The sequence below is a fragment of the Electrophorus electricus genome, chromosome 4 (genome assembly GCF_041902795.1).
Source record: "Electrophorus electricus isolate QZ-2024a chromosome 4, ASM4190279v1, whole genome shotgun sequence".
NCBI lineage: Eukaryota > Metazoa > Chordata > Actinopteri > Gymnotiformes > Gymnotidae > Electrophorus > Electrophorus electricus.
The window spans coordinates 27,929,408-27,950,000 of NC_137500.1; the positions used below are offsets into that span (position 1 = coordinate 27,929,408).

At 47.6% G+C, this 20,593-nt stretch overlaps 1 protein-coding gene across 3 annotated transcripts in view; it reads right to left on the minus strand.

The window, feature by feature from the left end:
* Positions 1-7,750: 7,750 nt before the first annotated feature.
* gabrb2a (gamma-aminobutyric acid type A receptor subunit beta2a) overlaps positions 7,751-20,593 on the minus strand; it is a 26,116-nt gene continuing 13,273 nt past the window's right edge. For 2 of the 3 annotated variants that reach the window (XM_081713046.1, XM_027027848.3), the window contains exons 6-10: positions 17,145-17,282; positions 16,343-16,495; positions 12,686-12,930; positions 12,006-12,146; positions 7,751-9,479 (exon numbers count right to left, since the gene is read on the minus strand). In XM_081713046.1, coding sequence (XP_081569172.1) covers positions 9,132-9,479; positions 12,006-12,146; positions 12,686-12,930; positions 16,343-16,495; positions 17,145-17,282 — 1,025 coding nt within the window. In that variant the 3' untranslated portion in view covers positions 7,751-9,131. The remainder of the gene's footprint in view (positions 9,480-12,005; positions 12,147-12,685; positions 12,931-16,342; positions 16,496-17,144; positions 17,283-20,593) is intronic. The other variant, XM_027027849.3, reaches the window with a different exon arrangement.

The window sequence follows — 20,593 nt, forward strand, 5'->3', positions numbered from 1 at the left end:
AGTCCAGATTTCTTACACAGTCATGGCACAAGTTGTGCAAAAGAATGTGTCGTAGGTTGCACAAGAAGAGGTGTCTGTGGTGGTGGAGTGGAGTAGGGTGGGGTAGTTAGTGAGGGAGGGGGGGAGATCCTGGAGTATGCAGCCCAACCTGCTCTCACAGCAGGAATGCTGCCTTCCCACTCCGCTGGAATAGACCCGTTCTGAGCCGCATAGACCAGTGCTTGGGTCATGTGCCTTCCTCTGAATGACAGATATGCTGGTCTTGTATGACTAGTGATACCAGGAAGGGTGTGACACAGCATAGGGGAGGAGCCACCGCAGTGGGGAGGAGTCACCGCAAAGGGGAGGAGCCACTAATTACACTCAGAACTATGCAACTCCGGCATGATGTGACATTTTGTGCATGCCTGCTCTCACTGTCAACGATGCATCACGTCACGGAAAAGTCAGACTGGAGTTCTGCATGTAGGGAATTCCTTCAAATTCACTAAAAGCTCTATTTCAGAAATATTTTTCTGTTCTGAGAGTGGGAGGTTGATGCGGTGTGAAGAATGGCCAGGCTTGTTAAACAAAGTGAAGGTTTTTATCCTGTTAAAAGCTGAGGGCCAAATCTCTGCAGAACATCCTAGAATATGCAGCAGCACTTTAGAGGCACCGAGAGTCTCCAGGGACCTCATTACAGTAACGCTGTAACGGAGTTAACACAGCTGACCTGGAATCACACACCACACACAGACTGACACAGAAATGGGCTGGGATGAATATTTACTACAGTACCAAACACACACACACACAAACACACATACACACACCCAAACCTGGACATAAACCTAATATTAAGCTTGATAACCAAAAGGAAATGTTTTCATACTTTAATCTGTCAGGCAAAATATTATTTTAATAAAAAATCAAACAATTCAAATTTGTCTTCTGATGTGCAAAATACCTGTGTGTGATATTGGAAATATTTACTGATGTCAGAAATACACAGAAAGGTTTTATCAAAGTAAACTGTGCTGATCTGTGAAAAAAAGAAGAAAGGAAGGCAGGATAGCAAATGAACAGGTGAATAGACTATTACACTTGCCCAAACCCGAGTGTTGACATGGATTTACATCTGTTCTTTTGGCCATGAAAGGGCTTTGTTAGGAAGAACAGGAAGAATGTGACTATAGACAACACCAGCTCAGGTCATGGCAATTTAACCTCTGAAAACAAACACCACAGGTGCAGAAATTCTATTTCAATAAATAGAACACAGACACCCATAAACCCACAGCTCCTCACCCATAAACACCCACACACACCCATGAACCCATGACCCCTCACACATAAACACACACACCCATGAACCCACGACCCCTCACCCATAAACATCCACACTCACTCCCATGATCCCACGACCCCTCACACATAAACACTCACACCCACGAACCCACGACCCCCACACATAAACACTCACACCCATGAACCCACGACCCCCACACATAAACACTCACACCCATGATCCCACGACCGCTCACCCATAAACACCCACACACACACCCATGAACCCATGACCCCTCACACATAAACACTCACACCATGATCCCACGACCCCTCACCCATAAACACCCACACACACCCATGAACCCATGACCCCTCACACATAAACACTCACACCCATGAACCCATGACCGCCACACATAAACACTCACACCCATAATCCCACGACCCCTCACCCATAAACACCCACACACACACCCATGAACCCATGACCCCTCACACATAAACACTCACACCCATGATCCCACCCCTGACACATAAACACTCACACCCATGAACCCACGACCCCTCACACATAAATACTCACACCCATAATCCCACGACCCCTCACACATAAACATCCACACTCACACCCATGATCCCACGACCTCTCACACATAAACAGTCACACCTATGAACCCACGACCCCTCGCACATAAACACTCACACCCATGAACCCACGACCCCTCACACATAAACACTCACACCCATGAACCCATGACCCTTCACACATAAACACTCACACCCATGAACCCACGGCCCCTACACATAAACACTCACACCCATGAACCCATGACCCCTCGCACATAAACACTCACACCCATGAACCCACGACCCCTTACAAATAAACACCCAGACAAACCCCCATGAACCCATGACCCCTCACACATAAACACTCACACCCATGATCACACGACCCCTCACACATAAAAACTCACACCCATGATCCCACGACCCCTCACACATAAACACTCACACCCATGATCCCACGACCCCTCACACATAAACACTCACACCCATGAACCCACGACCCCTACACATAAACACTCACACCCATGAACCCATGACCCCTCAAACATAAACACTCACACCCATGAACCCATGACCCCTCACACATAAACACTCACACCCATGAACCCACGACCCCTACACATAAACACTCACACCCATGAACCCATGACCCCCACACATAAACACTCACACCCATGAACCAACGACCCCTCACACATAAACACTCACACCCATGAACCCACGACCCCTCGCACATAAACACTTACACCCATGAACCCACGACCCCTCGCACATAAACACTCACACCCATGAACCCATGACCCCTCACACATAAACACTCACACCCATGAACCCACGACCCCTCACACATAAACACTCACACCCATGAACCCATGACCCCCACACATAAACACTCACAGCCATGATCCCACGACCCCTCACACATAAACACTCACACCCATGATCCCACGACCCCTCACACATAAACACTCACACCCATGAACCCACGACCCCTCACACATAAACACTCACACCCATGAACCCACGACCCCCACATATAAACACTCACACCCATGAACCCATGACCCCTCACATATAAAGACTCACACCCATGAACCCATGACCCCCACACATAAACACTCACACCCATGAACCCATGACCCTTCACACATAAACACTCACACCCATGAACCCACGGCCCCTACACATAAACACTCACACCCATGAACCCATGACCCCTCGCACATAAACACTCACACCCATGAACCCACGACCCCTTACAAATAAACACCCAGACAAACCCCCATGAACCCATGACCCCTCACACATAAACACTCACACCCATGATCCCACGACCCCCACATATAAACACTCACACCCATGAACCCATGACCCCTCACATATAAAGACTCACACCCATGAACCCATGACCCCCACACATAAACACTCACACCCATGAACCCATGACCCTTCACACATAAACACTCACACCCATGAACCCACGGCCCCTACACATAAACACTCACACCCATGAACCCATGACCCCTCGCACATAAACACTCACACCCATGAACCCACGACCCCTTACAAATAAACACCCAGACAAACCCCCATGAACCCATGACCCCTCACACATAAACACTCACACCCATGATCCCACGACCCCTCACACATAAAAACTCACACCCATGATCCCACGACCCCTCACACATAAACACTCACACCCATGATCCCATGACCCCTCACACATAAACACTCACACCCATGATCCCACGACCCCTCACACATAAAAACTCACACCCATGATCCCATGACCCCTCACACATAAACACTCACACCCATGAACCCACGACCCCTACACATAAACACTCACACCCATGAACCCATGACCCCCACACATAAACACTCACACCCATGAACCAACGACCCCTCACACATAAACACTCACACCCATGAACCCGCGACCCCTCGCACATAAACACTTACACCCATGAACCCACGACCCCTCGCACATAAACACTCACACCCATGAACCCATGACCCCTCACACATAAAGACTCACACCCATGAACCCATGACCCCCACACATAAACACTCACACCCATGAACCCATGACCCCCACACATAAACACTCACACCCATGATCCCACGACCCCTCACACATAAACACTCACACCCATGATCCCACAACCCCTCACACAAAAACACTCACACCCATGATCCCACGACCCCTCACACATAAACACTCACACCCATGAACCCACGACCCCCACATTTAAACACTCACACCCATGAACCCATGACCCCTCACACATAAACACTCACACCCATGAACCCACGACCCCTCACACATAAACACTTACACCCATGAACCCACGACCCCTCACACATAAACACTCACACCCATGATCCCACGACGCCTCACACATAAACACTCACACCCATGAACCCACGACCCCTCACACATAAACACTCACACCCATGATCCCACGACCCCTCACACATAAACACTCACACCCATGATCCCACGACCCCTCACACATAAAAACTCACACCCATGATCCCATGACCCCTCACACATAAACACTCACACCCATGAACCCACGACCCCTACACATAAACACTCACACCCATGAACCCATGACCCCTCACACATAAACACTCACACCCATGAACCCACGACCCCTCGCACATAAACACTCACACCCATGAACCCATGACCCCTCACACATAAACACTCACACCCATGAACCCACGACCCCTCACACATAAACACTCACACCCATGAACCCATGACCCCCACACATAAACACTCACAGCCATGATCCCACGACCCCTCACACATAAACACTCACACCCATGATCCCTTGACCCCCCACACATAAACACTCACACCCATGATCCCACGATCCCCACAAACACTCACACCCATGAACCCACGACCCCTCACACATAAATACTCACACCCATAATCCCACGACCCCTCACACATAAACATCCACACTCACACCCATGATCCCACGACCTCTCACACATAAACAGTCACACCTATGAACCCACGACCCCTCGCACATAAACACTCACACCCATGAACCCACGACCCCTCACACATAAACACTCACACCCATGATCCCACGACCCCTTACAAATAAACACCCAGACAAACCCCCATGAACCCATGACCCCTCACACATAAACACTCACACCCATGATCCCACGACCCCTCACACATAAAAACTCACACCGATGATCCCACGACCCCTCACACATAAACACTCACACCCATGATCCCATGACCCCTCACACATAAACACTCACACCCATGATCCCACGACCCCTCACACATAAAAACTCACACCCATGATCCCATGACCCCTCACACATAAACACTCACACCCATGAACCCATGACCCCCACACATAAACACTCACAGCCATGATCCCACGATCCCCACACATAAACACTCACACCCATGAACCCTTGCTCCCTCTCCTCTCTTCCTCTCTATTTAACTCTCACCCTAAATTTCTAGTTTCTCCTTCTACCCAACTCTTTCCCTTTTGTCCTCCTTCTCTCCTTCTCCTCTTTAACTCTCTCTCCCTCTTCTATCCTCTCTATATCTCTTTTACATTCTCCGCAAATCTCTTCTTTCTCTCCCTAGCTCACTCTTCTCGCCTCTATTTTTAATCCTCAAAACTTTACACTTCCCAGCTGTAGCTCCATATCTCTCTCCACCTTCTCTCACTCACTCCCTCACTCTTTCCTTCTCTCAGTCTCTCCCAAACTCCCTCTCCTTTGCTCACTCTCTCCCTCCTTTTTCTCTCCCAGTCAGGCAGCCCTGTAGCCCCATCCTAACTATTAACTAAAGCATTCCAGATCTACACTCCACTTCTCAGAATCCTCAGGGGATTAATGTAGACCTCCACCCCCAGCAACCACCCAGTCAGACAGTGACCTTGCCATCATCTCCGCTGTACTGACTGGGTCTGACTGAGTCTACCTCCTCATTAATACTCCTTATAAAGCCTCTGGGTTTCCTGCGTGTCTTTGTGAAGTATTGGCCCTCTTTACCAGAGCACACTGAACGATTCCATTGTGCATTTTTGGGCTCCACTGTCAAGGTTCTGTGTACTGACTGTTTTTTTGTACTGACTGGTTTTGGTGTACTAACTAGTACTAACTACTTGCTCTTCTCTCCGCTACGTTTCCTGACAATTTTACACTTCCTGCAGCACACAGGTGGGTTAACCCTTAACTCCCCACACACTCTTAACTCCCAGCTGAAGCACACAATTATTTCAGAGCAGGAAAGTGTCTGATTTTCCCAGTAATCACTCGATTAGCTTTCAGCACCAACACAGGCTGTGTGTGGGAGTGGGGTTTGGGCCCCATGTGTGGCACAGTCTCTACATGGGTGGGTGGAGCGGTGTGACAGCCCTCGGTTGAGATCTAAGGAACAGTAACTCTGAAACCCCCCCCCCCCATATGAAACAGTATAGGCTGCTAGAGAGGAAAGAAACATGGCAATCTTAGAGAGAACTTACTGTGGAGACAGAGGGCAATGTAACTAAATATCAGATGCATTTAGCATCCTATCAAGTGGACTCCAGCACTGCTCTCCTGTTTTTTTGAGCCTGGCAGCAGTGAGCTCCCATCTCTGTAGGCCCCCTGCCTCAGCGGTGTAGCTGCTGACACGCTGTCTTGTCTCTGTGAGGCACCACACCATCTCCACTCATCTCCACCCATCCCCCCACCTCCCGCGTATTTCATTTGTCTGCTCTTCAAGCTACTTTATGATCTCTGGGCTTTCAGATTTCAGAGCTTTAGAGCAGCACAAGTCACAGGACCTCTGAGAACAAGGTGAATTACGTTTCTCAATGCAGAACCAGGGCAAAAAACGACACTATACTGAAAGCAATTTTCACATTTGTGTTTTTTCTTACCTCTAATTTAAAAGCAATTGTCTACTGGCCCTCAAGAAAAAAATCTAATTAACATTTTAACACCTAGGGTTTTCTCAGCAATTAAGCCGAACACAAAATGTTTCCTTCACAGAGACGCCCTGGTCTCACCTGTGCCCCACACTCTCTGGTGCTGTCCCCAGCATGGAAAGCAAAACAGCTTGACTAAACAGAACAACCGAGACCACACAATTTCAGAAAGATGTATTACCAATGTGTCTAACACAAGTAAATCTATACCGAAGCAAAGAGAGACTCTATGCATGTGTGTGTGTGTATGTGTGTGTATGCATGTTTGTCCTGAAAGAAACGTATGTTTATTTGTTCCTGCACTCATGTATTGGGCCCCAGGCCTCCGGGGCCAGTGTTCAGTTGGGCCCCTCTGCCTTAACATTCCTTGTGGCTCCCTATAATGAGCAGATATGTTGTTCAGTTGGGCCCCTCTGTCTTAATGTTCCCGGTGGTTCCCTATAGCGAGCAGATGTGTCTCCTGTTATGTGCTCTGGCTTTTATCAGGATCTTCCATAAAACCAATTCCAAACAGGTAGAACACACTTTGTCTCATACACTCAGTCTCATACACTCTTTCTCATACACTCAGTCTCATACACTCTGTCCAATACACATGTCCAACACACTCTGTCTCATACACCTGTCCCATACACGTCTAATAAACTCAGTCCCATACACCTGTCCCATACACTACATCTCCTTCAAATTCCCAGTAATGTCAGATGCTTGTTATAGTTTAAAAAATAGATTAAAGCTCAAAGAAACTTTTTAGATGCCTGAAAGTTATTTCAGGGCCAAACATTAAAATGAATGAAGATCATGCAATTCCACCAGAATCACAACTAAAAAAAAAAGAAAACAAAGCAAACAAAAAACACATTATAAATCATAAATGTTGCTTTTATATGTTATCATTTAGCAGATGCCTATCAAAGGTATCTTACATTAGACAGTCCAAAAAGTCATATATTAATTCAGCTTTAATAATTTAATTAAGATACATTTTGGTATTGTTGACAGTCATTACACAATTTATATTTACAGGTTTTTATGAAATATCAATAGAATTTACAAGATTGTATACAAAATTGCCTTACAGATGCTTTGAATGTTCTATCAGGTTACTGCCCTGTTTTGTCATGGTACTTCAAAGCAACAATTCTTTCATTTTCAGTAGTCTTTCATTTTCAGTAGTCTGTACTCTCAGCATGTGCTTGTGCAGGGTTACTCTCCTGCACTACACTAATAAAGTTCTTCCTCAACCATAACAAACCTGATACACCAAAAAATACATGTTTAAATAATGATTTATAACATTAACATCTGATATTATAGCTACTGAATTATAAAATTGCGTATTTTTTCTATTTAACATGATTTAATATCATCTATGAGTTTTTATTAACTTAAACTTATTGATAGTGATAATGAATTACTGCTATGTTGTATCTTTTATGTCAAGGGGAACCTCTTGCCCATGGCACCATTTCATCAAGAACAGTTGAGACATTATAGTCGGCCATGTTGTCCATGGTCTCTAAGACCCTCCTGTAGCGGACCGTGAGAATAGTGGACCATACTGCTCGTCCGATCACCAGGACAACGGCTCACGTGTCCTCCGTGATGCTTGCTTGTCCTGTTGTGTTTTCCCTGAAAGGTCAGAGTCCCCACTACAGGAGAGCCAAAGACAGTGTGGTGGGTCAACAAGAAAGAGCTCCCCCTACTGGCCTATTGGCATCTGCTCCAGAGATGACATTATGATGGCCATTATGTGTTTACCCTGTTAGGCCCCATAAAGACAAACTCATTATAACAAACAGAACCGTTAGCTAGTCTAACTAAAATGCACAGTGATTCATCTCACTGCAAAATACAGAAATGAGAACAAACCAAAGCATGCGTTTAAAAGGGAAAATAGACCATCAACGATGTCTTAAAATCATCCGTGAAATCTTCCCGGATGCAGCTAGCACTGGCTCTGATGTAAACATATATACTAACAAAAACAAAAACAAAGAAATTCTTAAAATATATGCAAACACGAGCATAAAGATTTGATCCACAGAGTAAGCTACAAATGACAAATCTATGCGATATACTGAAACTCCAGCAGGTCTCATCTGTGTTCTTCTGGCATTGCTGCATTGGTCAGTCACTATGGTGATCTCAGAACAACCAAAAAAGAGTCGGTCCTGACCCCACTTCCTCTCTGCGCTCACGTCTTTGCCTCCATAAAATGTATATATAGAGAAACAAATCAGCAAAAAGGGGGTGCAGTGTTTTTTTCTTCTGTTTCCACCCCTTTAAAGATGTCTGGGTCCTTCTCTCTGTCCCCAGCGCCTCCTAATGGACGTAGTAGAGCCAGTACACCACGTTGAAGAAGGAGAAGACAGTGGGGAAGATCATGCGCGACCACTTGTCGATGGAGTTGACGTCGGACAGGTCCGGGATGTTCACCTTAAGCTGCGAGGCACGTCTGCGCAGACGGCTCTTCTTGGGCGCCGCGTGGCGCTCCAGGGCGCTGTGCCCATAGCCCTGTCGGCCCAGAGCCGCGCGCCGGTACTGCAGCGTGGAACTGTCGTAGGCCAGCATGGCCCCGCGCGGGTCGCCCAGGCCCCGCCCCAGCTCCGCCCCCGCGCCCATCTCATTCTTCATCTCCACCGTGGTCAGACGGATGTCATCTGGGGTCATCTGCGGGGGGGTGGGGAGGGGGTGTTGGGAAAGGACACAGCGACGTGCACCTGATTACACCCAGCCTCAAGAGGGAGGAGCTCCATGACCACACCCAGCCTCAAAGGGGAGGAGCTCCATGATCACACCCAGCCGCAAGGGGTAGAAGCTCCCTGATTATACCCAGCCTCAAGGGGGAGGAGCTCTGGTGCTAGTGTTATGGCAATGTTATGATTAGCATGTTAGCAAAGCACTCACTGCACTGAGCTGTAACGCCGGAGTATTAAGCAGACCAATGTGACAGCTGAGTATCTTCTACTGTATCTATATGGATTTGGTCATGCGTTATTAAAATTAACTCTCAGCTGACTTAAATGTATGGCAAACATATCACCTCAGAAGAAACATTTAAATCTACTGTAAAAAAAAAAACAGAAAACCTTAGTTACATTTATAATACAAAGCATACTAATACTTACAAAGCAATTTCAAGACAGCAAATGCCCTTTGTCATTTCCGAATTTCAACCGTACTATGGTTAAAATTCTGTCTGCAATTAGAAACAGTGAGGTGAAGGAACGCAAAGGAAAAGGTGAAACGCATGAAGGCCAGGGTGGCGCGGGCGGCGAGCGGGCTGCAGAGATGGAGGTGGGGCAGGCTGGAGCCGGGGGGGGGGAGGCCACGCCCCTCGCACCTGAGCGCCGTATGCCCAGCTGCGCCGTGCCGAGCTCTGATCGCCCTGCTACCACAGAGAAACTCTACTGTACTATAGTCTACTGCTGAAGTAGCCTACTGGTTTTATAGCTTACTGGTACTATAGCATACTGGTTTTATAGCTTACTGGTACTATAGCAAACTGGTATTATAGTGTACTGGCACTATAGCACACTGGAACTATAACTTGCTGGTACTATGCCGTGCTGGTGTTGTGGTGTGCTGGTACTATAGCATCGTGGTATTATATTGTGCTGGTACTATAGTGAACTGGTATTATAGCCTACTGATACTATAGTGTACTGGTATTATAGCCTACTGATACTATAGTGTACTGTGCTATAGCCTACTGGTTCTATACTGTACTGGTATTATAGCCTACTGATACTATAGTGTACTGGTATTATAGTGTACTGGCACTATAGCACACGAACTATAACTTGCTGGTACTATGCCGTGCTGGTGTTGTGGTGTGCTGGTACTATAGCATCGTGGTATTATATTGTGCTGGTACTATAGTGAACTGTTATTATAGTGTACTGGCACTATAGCACACCGGAACTATAACTTGCTGGTACTATGCCGTGCTGGTGTTGTGGTGTGCTGGTACTATAGCATCGTGGTATTATATTGTGCTGGTACTATAGTGAACTGTTATTATAGTGTACTGGCACTATAGCACACCGGAACTATAACTTGCTGGTACTATGCCGTGCTGGTGTTGTGGTGTGCTGGTACTATAGCATCGTGGTATTATATTGTGCTGGTACTATAGTGAACTGTTATTATAGTGTACTGGCACTATAGCACACCGGAACTATAACTTGCTGGTACTATGCCGTGCTGGTGTTGTGGTGTGCTGGTACTATAGCATCGTGGTATTATATTGTGCTGGTACTATAGTGAACTGGTATTATAGCCTACTGATACTATAGTGTACTGGTATTATAGCCTACTGATACTATAGTGTACTGTGCTATAGCCTACTGGTTCTATACTGTACTGGTATTATAGCCTACTGATACTATAGTGTACTGGTATTATAGATTAGTAGTGTTATAGTGTACTGGTTCTATAGCCTACTGGTTCTATGCACAACATTTGGTGGATTGTATCTTATTCTGAGTAGTCCTTGTAGAATTAGCAGCAGTAGAGGGCACACACTCCAAACAGACTGCAGTTTAATTTGATTCTTTGTTCTTGTCTTGCTAACAGCTACTGCCAGCCCTGACTGTCCTGCCCTGAACGTGGGCGTTAGCTGCAGTGGGAAGCTGACTAACCTCCCAAATCACTAATCCCACCCTCTAAAAATCACATTGTCTTTTTATTTCTTTGCCATTGCAACTTTGTCCTGCTGATTTAAATCCATTTTAACAGCTAAAACTGTTGCCACTGTGTGTGTAGCGGGCGTCGCAGTCATCTTAACAATGCTTTCCACTGCTGCGTTCTATTTGCAGGATGCACCAAGCAGTGCGGTGCGGTTGTGTTCACAATGAGCCCAACACGTGAGTGGAGGTCAGAAGGACAGCTGTCCGTCCTCTACAGCAACATGTCTGCAGTTAGCCAATGGACACACTTGCTGGGAGGAAGTGCCAGGTGCAAACAGCAAACCAAATCAAAAGGGAGGTGGAGGTGGTGCAAATGATGATGACTGCCATCATTGTGCTAAACCAACCGACAGCAATATAAAGAAAGAAACAGCTCAGATGGCTGGGTTATTATTACTACCACTACAACTACTAGTACTACATCTACTACTACTACTGTTAGTCTTTTAGATTGCTTCTATCGATGGAGATCCGGGTTTGGTCTTCCGGGTGGAGAGGGCAGTACCTTAAGTCTCTGTTCGCCTAGTCCTAACGCAGCATCCTCGGCAAAGACCGGATCCCACATGGAGTCATACACGTCAATTTCCCTCTGTTTCATTCTGGCATACAGAGCATCGTCTCTCTGAGCTACATTTCCCACCATCCACTGCAAGTACACAAAATCAGTACTGTTACTAGGGAAAAGGAAGCTCGTGACACTCAGAGAGAGGGGGAAATGAGAGAGAGAGAGAGAGAGAGAGAGAGAGAGAGAGAGAGAGAGAGAGGAAGGAAGAAAGATTGAGAAAGATACAAAGGGAGAGATGGGTTTTGGCACATCTATCTTATTCAGCTCAAAAGGACGGAGCAGGAAGTCAGACACTCTGCCAGCGTTGAGCTGAGCTCGTTGGTCTGCATAACAGCAAGGTCACCACTTCCCATGACCCGACCTCTGCTCTGAGCTGCCAGAGGAGAAAAATGCCGTCCTTTAGAGGGCGAAAATCCATTAGACTGAGATGGATCATCAAACCTATGTTAACGGGGGGAAAGGTGAATTTCCAGTCGGATCCAAACCCAAAGCCCGCCGATCCAGAGAGGTCACATCACCTCCCAACATCCAACCAGCTAGTGTAGGAGAACAGCTGCACTCAACACAAGCCAAAACCACCCCCCCAACCTCCGCTGCCCCGCAGTCCGCACCAACGCTACCTTGTTCGGGTCGGGCCTCAGCTTCTCGTTGTTGGCAGTGGCCGCCTTCTCCGCTGCTTTCTTCTGCCTCTGAGGGCCCTGACCGAAGAAGATGTAGTTGACAAAGGCGTACTCCAGCAGGGCGAGGAAGACGAAGACGAAGCAGCCCATCAGGTACATGTCGATGGCCTTCACGTAGGGGATCTTGGGAAGGGTCTCTCGCAAGTGCGTGTTAATGGTGGTCATGGTCAGGACAGTGGTAATGCCTGCAGGACAGCGGTGTACACACATCGATATGGGACAACACAGGAGCATTAAAGACAGTAGCAGTATGCCTGTTCTCCAGGACAGGGACAGGGATTCAGCACCACGGACAGCGGTGTTCCTACCGGTCAGCATGCAGCGCTAAGGATCTTGGGAGTGGACAGCTCTGCTGTCAGCAGTACAGTGCAGCTGCAGGGACTGTCATGGCAACAATTTCAGCACCATGGACAGCAATATGGTATAGCAACACGGGAAGCAGTATTGCACATCACTGCTGTGCTTTACCCAGTTCGAGTCTACAGCTAGGACAGACCTAATTGCTGTGTGATCTACAGAAGGCCACGTTGTGAATTTACTGATTTGTAACAACAGGTACATACGCCATACTTGAGTTATTCTTCAGAGCGCAGGAAGAAGAACCCACATATACCCCGTGTTACACATAGCTCGCTAATATAAATAAGGAAATGAAGTAAGAGTCACATGTGCAGCTATATCTGTCTTCCCCTTTCACCCCCTCTCAGCTGTAGACATACAATCTGTACTTCACTCCTCTCTGACCATTCAGGTGTCAGTCACATGACATTTCAGCTGCTCCTTTTTTTAAATAGATCTGTTTTTTCAACGTTAGGCATCTGCATGTGATATGGACATTTGGTATAATTCACAGTTTTAAACAGGCTATGTAAATATACACAGTATCTAAAATATCTGATAGTAATTTGTCCCTAGATTGTGTGTGTTTGTGTGTGTGTGTGTGTGTGTGTGTGTGTGTGTGTGTGTGAGAGAGAGAGAGAGAGAGAGAGAGAAAAGAGAGAGAGAGAGAGAGAGAGAGAGAGAGAGAGAGAGAGCAGACAGGGACAAAGAGAAACATAGGAGCTGAGCGCAGCAGTTGGGACAGAGCTGCACTTCCTAACTGAGTGTCCCAAATATGAATCAATCAGAAGTCCATTCTCCAAGCATCTCCCCAGAGGATCCGCACTGCTGTAATAAAGAAAAACGCGCTGGGATCTCGGGAGAGGAGAATGGGCTAATTACGCAAGCAGTAACATCTGTGGAGTGCTCTCACAGCATAAGGGACAACCCAGCCGTCTTTTTGTTAGTTGGTCAGTACTGTTTGTTAATGAGTACTAGTACATTCTTTTGTAAACAACGTTCTGTTTTGTCTATTGTTATTACTTCCACTTTATGTTTGTTAATGTGCTTTTGCAATAATGGAATTCGTACCATTCATGCAAATAAAGCACTGTTGAACTGAGCAAAATCACAAAAGAGAGAATGTTCAAGAGAAAAGGACAAAGAAAAAGATGGAAACGAGAGTGAGAAAGACAGAGAGAGTGTGAGGGAGAGAGAGACAGACAGAGATAATGAGGGAGTGAGAGAGTGAGAAAGACAGAGAGAGTGTGAGGGAGAGAGAGACAGACAGAGATAATGAGGGAGTGAGAGAGTGAGAAAGACAGAGAGAGTGTGAGGGAGAGAGAGACAGACAGAGATAATGAGGGAGTGAGAGAGTGAGAAAGACAGAGAGAGTGTGAGGGAGAGAGAGACAGACAGAGATAATGAGGGAGTGAGAGAGTGAGAAAGACAGAGAGAGTGTGAGGGAGAGAGAGACAGACAGAGATAATGAGGGAGTGAGAGAGTGAGAAAGACAGAGAGAGTGTGAGGGAGAGAGAGACAGACAGAGATAATGAGGGAGTGAGAGAGTGAGAAAGACAGAGAGAGTGTGAGGGAGAGAGAGACAGACAGAGATAATGAGGGAGTGAGAGAGTGAGAAAGACAGAGAGAGTGTGAGGGAGAGAGAGACAGACAGAGATAATGAGGGAGTGAGAGAGTGAGAAAGACAGAGAGAGTGTGAGGGAGAGAGAGACAGACAGAGATAATGAGGGAGTGAGAGAGTGAGAAAGACAGAGAGAGTGTGAGGGAGAGAGAGACAGACAGAGATAATGAGGGAGTGAGAGAGTGAGAAAGACAGAGAGAGTGTGAGGGAGAGAGAGACAGACAGAGATAATGAGGGAGTGAGAGAGTGAGAAAGACAGAGAGAGTGTGAGGGAGAGAGAGACAGACAGAGATAATGAGGGAGTGAGAGAGTGAGAAAGACAGAGAGAGTGTGAGGGAGAGAGAGACAGACAGAGATAATGAGGGAGTGAGAGAGTGAGAAAGACAGAGAGAGTGTGAGGGAGAGAGAGACAGACAGAGATAATGAGGGAGTGAGAGAGTGAGAAAGACAGAGAGAGTGTGAGGGAGAGAGAGACAGACAGAGATAATGAGGGAGTGAGAGAGTGAGAAAGACAGAGAGAGTGTGAGGGAGAGAGAGACAGACAGAGAGTGTTAGGGAGTGAGAGAGTGACTGAGACAGAGAGAGAGTGAGGGAGAGAGAGATAGAGAGAGAGATTGTGAGGGAGAGAGAGACAGACTTTGTTTGCTCCTAATAGAGCCGTTGTATTCCACTAAAGAAGGCGTGGGGGCTCTGGCATCTGTTCAGAGTCCACATGCCTCTCGGTGCAGACGGAGTGAGTGTGACAGGCACACCTAAACGCTGAAGCACTCCCTGACTCATCTGTCTCCTTCTCCTCCACGCTGGAGACAGGCAATGCTTGGCAGCGGCCACCCAGTGGAACGTTTGTTAGCGCAGTCCGTTAGGAGCTCAGAGGGGAAGCAACACCTGCGAGACACAGAGGCTGTGCGCGTCCTCTCTGAGTGGGGCAGTTCTCCAGCTGTGTGAGCATCAGCACTGTGTATTCTCACCTGGCAAGGCTACCTGCCGCGAGCCCTGAGCACAGACTGGCCTGGTCTAAAGGAGGCGGGCTATAGTTTCTACAAGGGGTGGCATCACAAACCCATGACAGATGTGTGCTGGGCTGCTAACCTGTTGTGATCATAACATCTTTATGATTAATATCCTCCCTCCCTAAACCCCTGCTGCTGGCGAAGGAGTTTGTGTACCTGCGCCACGCCTTGGGAACCTCGCGTTACTGCACAGATCAGCCATCCTCTCTACCTCTCTAACACAGATTCTACCAATCAATCAGCAGCACCTGAGCATTAGATGAGGCAGCAGCTCTTAGTTCAGTCCTTGGAGACCCCTGGCCAGTCCAGGTTTTTGTTCTGTTCCAGTTCCTCATGCTCATGCAGGACTGCAGAGCTGGAACAGGACTAAACAAACTGATCTGGCTTGATGCCCCTGAGAACTGGACTGGGAAACCCTGCAGTAAACACACAGAAACACATACACACATGCACAGATACACACACAAGCACAGACAAACACACACACACACGTGCGCGCACACATGCACACACACACACACACACACACACACACACACACACACACACACACACATACACACTCATTCTCTGCACAACCAGCCACCCAGTGTCCGTCAGTAGGAGAGGTGTAATGTGAAGCCCCACCTAGTGCCACACGGGCGGCTGAGGCGTCGTAGTTGATCCAGAAGGAGACCCAGGACAGGATGGTGATCAGGATGGACGGCATGTATGTCTGCAGGATGAAATAGCCAATGTTCCTTTTCAGCTTGAAACTGAGAGAGAGACGTGGGTATGAACCTGAGGGAGAGACAGAGGAGAAAAGGGGAGCGATACAGAGAAGAAAAAGGGGAGATACAGAGTGAGAAAAGGGGAAAGAGAGAGGAAAAAATGGGAGAGACAAAGGGAGAAAAGGGGAGACACAGAGAAAAGAGGGAGAGACAAAGGGAGAAAAGGAGGAGAGACAGAGTGAGAAAAGGGGGTGAGACAGAGGGAGAAGGAGGTTACTGAAATGGCCTTAGAACTGAACCTTCTCTTCCAAACACTCCAGACCAAGGAAGGAACTAGAAGTGTTGATTTTATTGCACTCGTGAGCCAGCGGTGCCAGTGCACATTCGCATCTGACCCAAGGTGAAGAGACAGAAATCTCTACACTGCTGCCTCTCTGTCTGCCTCTCTGGTCTCCTGAAAGGCAGACGCGCTGTGGTTATAATAGGAAGCAGACACAGGAGCGATGCCCGCACACTGCGTGGCCTGGGGGCAGGACTGGCTGTCATTGTGCTGGTGCTCCACGCTCACATGGGCCCTCCAGCTTTGGCAGTTGTCACTTCAGTTACACACCGTTTGTTTAGTGGCTCTGGCCCCATAAGGCATAGGGGCATGTGTGAGACATGGGGGAGACATTTGTGAGACATGCACAGGGCATGCAGGAGGTATCGGTCGGTCGCACCTGTGGAGAAGACCACATTCTTGGAGATGAGCTTGTAGTCCACGATGGAGAACTGAGGCAACTCGATTCGCTCCACACCGGACACAGCCCCATCTCCTCCCCTCCAGTAGAACTCAATGTCATCTGTGGTGTAGCCGTCTATGAGGGGGATGAGTGAGACAGCCAATCAGTACATGCCACAGCCAGGAGAGCTTGCACATGAACTCCAGTGGCTGGACGCTGTGCGACATTATAAACACCAACAGTAACATTTACCTTTCAAAAGATGCTTACATGAAATAATGTGGAAAATAGCATCTGCTAGCAAATGCACACAGACACACACACAGAGACACACACACACAGACACAGACACACACACACACAGAAGCACACACACATATACTCGAGCACATGCATACACACACACACACACACACACGCACAGACACACAGACACATACACACACACACACAGATACATGCACATGCACACGCACACATACACACAGATACACGCACACACACACGCGCACACACACACACACACACACACACACACACACAGGCCTACATGATTAGGAGAGTGTGTTTGCATCTACACTGAATCACAGATGCTCTTTTTTGACTCGTGGGAGTGTAAGACTGCTCAAAGCAGTGACCTATTTAGCATTATAAATAATTACGCGCAAGTGAGAGATTCTTCGTGTTTAAGGGCATCAGGTACTGGTCTCCCAGCTAAGAGCCGACACGTATGTCTCATCAGTCCTGCTTCATGGGGATAAGATGAGACGAGACAAGGTGAGACGAGATGAGATGAGACGATTGTAATGTGAAACTGATAACAGCAAAAGAGTTTCAGTCGCCCAATGGCCATGGGGAGCTGAGTACACATTACTGTCATCCTCCTGTCTGCTGACCATTTTAAATGGAGAAAAAGAGTGAGAGGAAGAGAGAGAAGAAGAGAGAGAGGTAGAGATAGGGAGAGGGAGAGAGAGTAGCAAAAGTGCGGCTTGGCCTATGCAAGTCTGGCCATTCAGATTGCATTATGTCCATTATCCTGGTACCAGCGAGTCTGGAGCTGTGAATCGACTGACTGCTTTCTGTCAACAGACGGGATGGCTCTGCTAGTGCCAGACACCGGCGGGCCATCCCACAAGACACAGGCTGGGGGAGTACAGAGGCTGAGGGGAGGACAGAGACAGGAGGACAGAGACAGGAGGACACAGGCTGAGGGGAGGACAGAGGCTGAGGGGAGGACAGAGACAGGAGGATACAGGCTGAGGGGAGGACAGAGGCTGAGGGGAGGACAGAGACAGGAGGACAGAGACAGGAGGGGAGGACAGAGACAGGAGGACACAGGCTGAGGGGAGGACAGAGGCTGAGGGGAGGACAGAGACAGGAGAACACAGGCTGAGGGGAGGACAGAGGCTGAGGGGAGGACAGAGACAGGAGGACAGAGACAGGAGGACACAGGCTGAGGGGAGGACAGAGACAGGAGGACAGAGGCTGAGGGGAGGACAGAGGCTGAGGGGAGGACAGAGATAGGAGAACAGAGACAGGAGGACAGAGGCTGAGGGGAGGACAGAGACAGGAGGGGAGGACAGAGACAGGAGCACAGAGACAGGAGGACAGAGCCTGAAGGGAGGACAGAGACTGAGGGGAGAACACAGGGTGAGGGGAGGACAGAGACTGAGGGGAGGACACAGGCTGAGGGGAGGACAGAGGCTGAGGGGAGAACACAGGCTGAGGGGAGGGCAGAGACTGAGGGGAGGACAGAGGCTGAGGGGAGGACAGAGGCTGAGGGGAGAACACAGGCTGAGGGGAGGACAGAGACTGAGGGGAGAACACAGGCTGAGGGGAGGACAGAGGCTGAGGGGAGGACAGAGACTGAGGGGAGAACACAGGCTGAGGGGAGGACAGAGGCTGAGGGGAGGACAGAGACTGAGGGGAGAACACAGGCTGAGGGGAGGACAGAGACTGAGGGGAGGACACAGGCTGGATTCTGCTGTTCACTGTGGCTCAGTCACATAAATTAAAATCCTTCAAGCAGGAAGTTTATCAAGATTTTAAAAAAAATCAAAAAGTTCTCACAGTCTCATGGTCTCATCAGTCTCATAGTCTCATTGTTTCATGGTCTCATTGTCTCACAGTTTCAGAGTTTCACGGTCTCAGTTTTACAGTGTTGTGTGTGTGTGTGAAGCAGAGAAGTGGGTTTTCCATCCATCAAGTTTTTGCAAATTTTGAAAATGCACAAAAAAAATCAATGAAAAAAGCCAATTTTTGAAAAAAAAATCGCAAAAAGGCTTTTCTGATGAGGTGGAAAAGTTAGAATATGGCTAAAGCCAAAATGCAAAAAAGAGTGATGGAAAAGTGTTTTACAGAAACAGACAGAAACAGAGGTGGTGTAATAAGACTCTTCTACTACTTTACATATTCATATAATTACTTTACATATTTGTATAAACTAGTTTACATATTCATACAAACTACTTTGCATCATCATATAGACTACATATTCAAATAGACTACTTTACACATTCATATAGACTATTTTAAATATTCACATAGACTACTTTACATATACTACTTCTTAGTTACTATAAGATGCATTTCTATCTGAGAACTACCATCCAAACTTGCTCATTAGTATGGGTGTAAGGACTCACAGCTGTGTACGTGCCTACCTGCCCCCTCTGGTGATATTTTGAAAGGTTCTGTAATATAATAATATTACATAATGTTATATATATATATATATATATATATATGGTGACCCCAAGTGAGACACTGAGGTGAACCTAACTGAAAAGCCTTCTTCAAGGCTAAAGAAAATCTCAGGATAATTCAGCAAGGTCAGCCTCTTAGAGAGAAGGGGAAAGGTTATGACTGAGAGGGAGAGACATGCCCGGCTAACAGCACACGTTTGTCTTGTGAAGTGTAGGTACACTCTGAGAACTGCTGAGCTGTACCTTGTGTGTGATATAAAGGTTGTGAGAAAACAGAGAGAGAAAACAAACAGAAACAAAGACAGGAATCGAGAGAGAGTCAGAGAAAGTCAGAGAGAGAGTGAGAGTCAGAGAGAGAGAGAGAGTCAGAGAGAGAGAGAGAGAGAGAGGGATGGAGAGTCCTGTTCCCATGAGTACCACAGAGCTGGTGGTCATGCTCCGGAGAAGGAGGCCCCTCAGCCAGGAGCGCTGACCTTTCCCATCTTCCCCTTCAGCCTGCGTTAGCACACAGTTACACATAGCCGAAAGCTAAACACACACGGGCCTTTATGGTGAGGACACTGCTGAGATCCGTCTGGGGCCGTGATAGTGTAAGATGGCTCTGCCTGGCCTTCAGAAACACGTCTCCATCCATGACAGGAGGCCTGTGTGTGTGTGTGTGTGTGTGTGTGGGGACAGAGAAAGTAAGGGACAGGGAGAGAAATAACGAGAAAAAAGAGGACGTGAAAGGTAGAGAGAGGA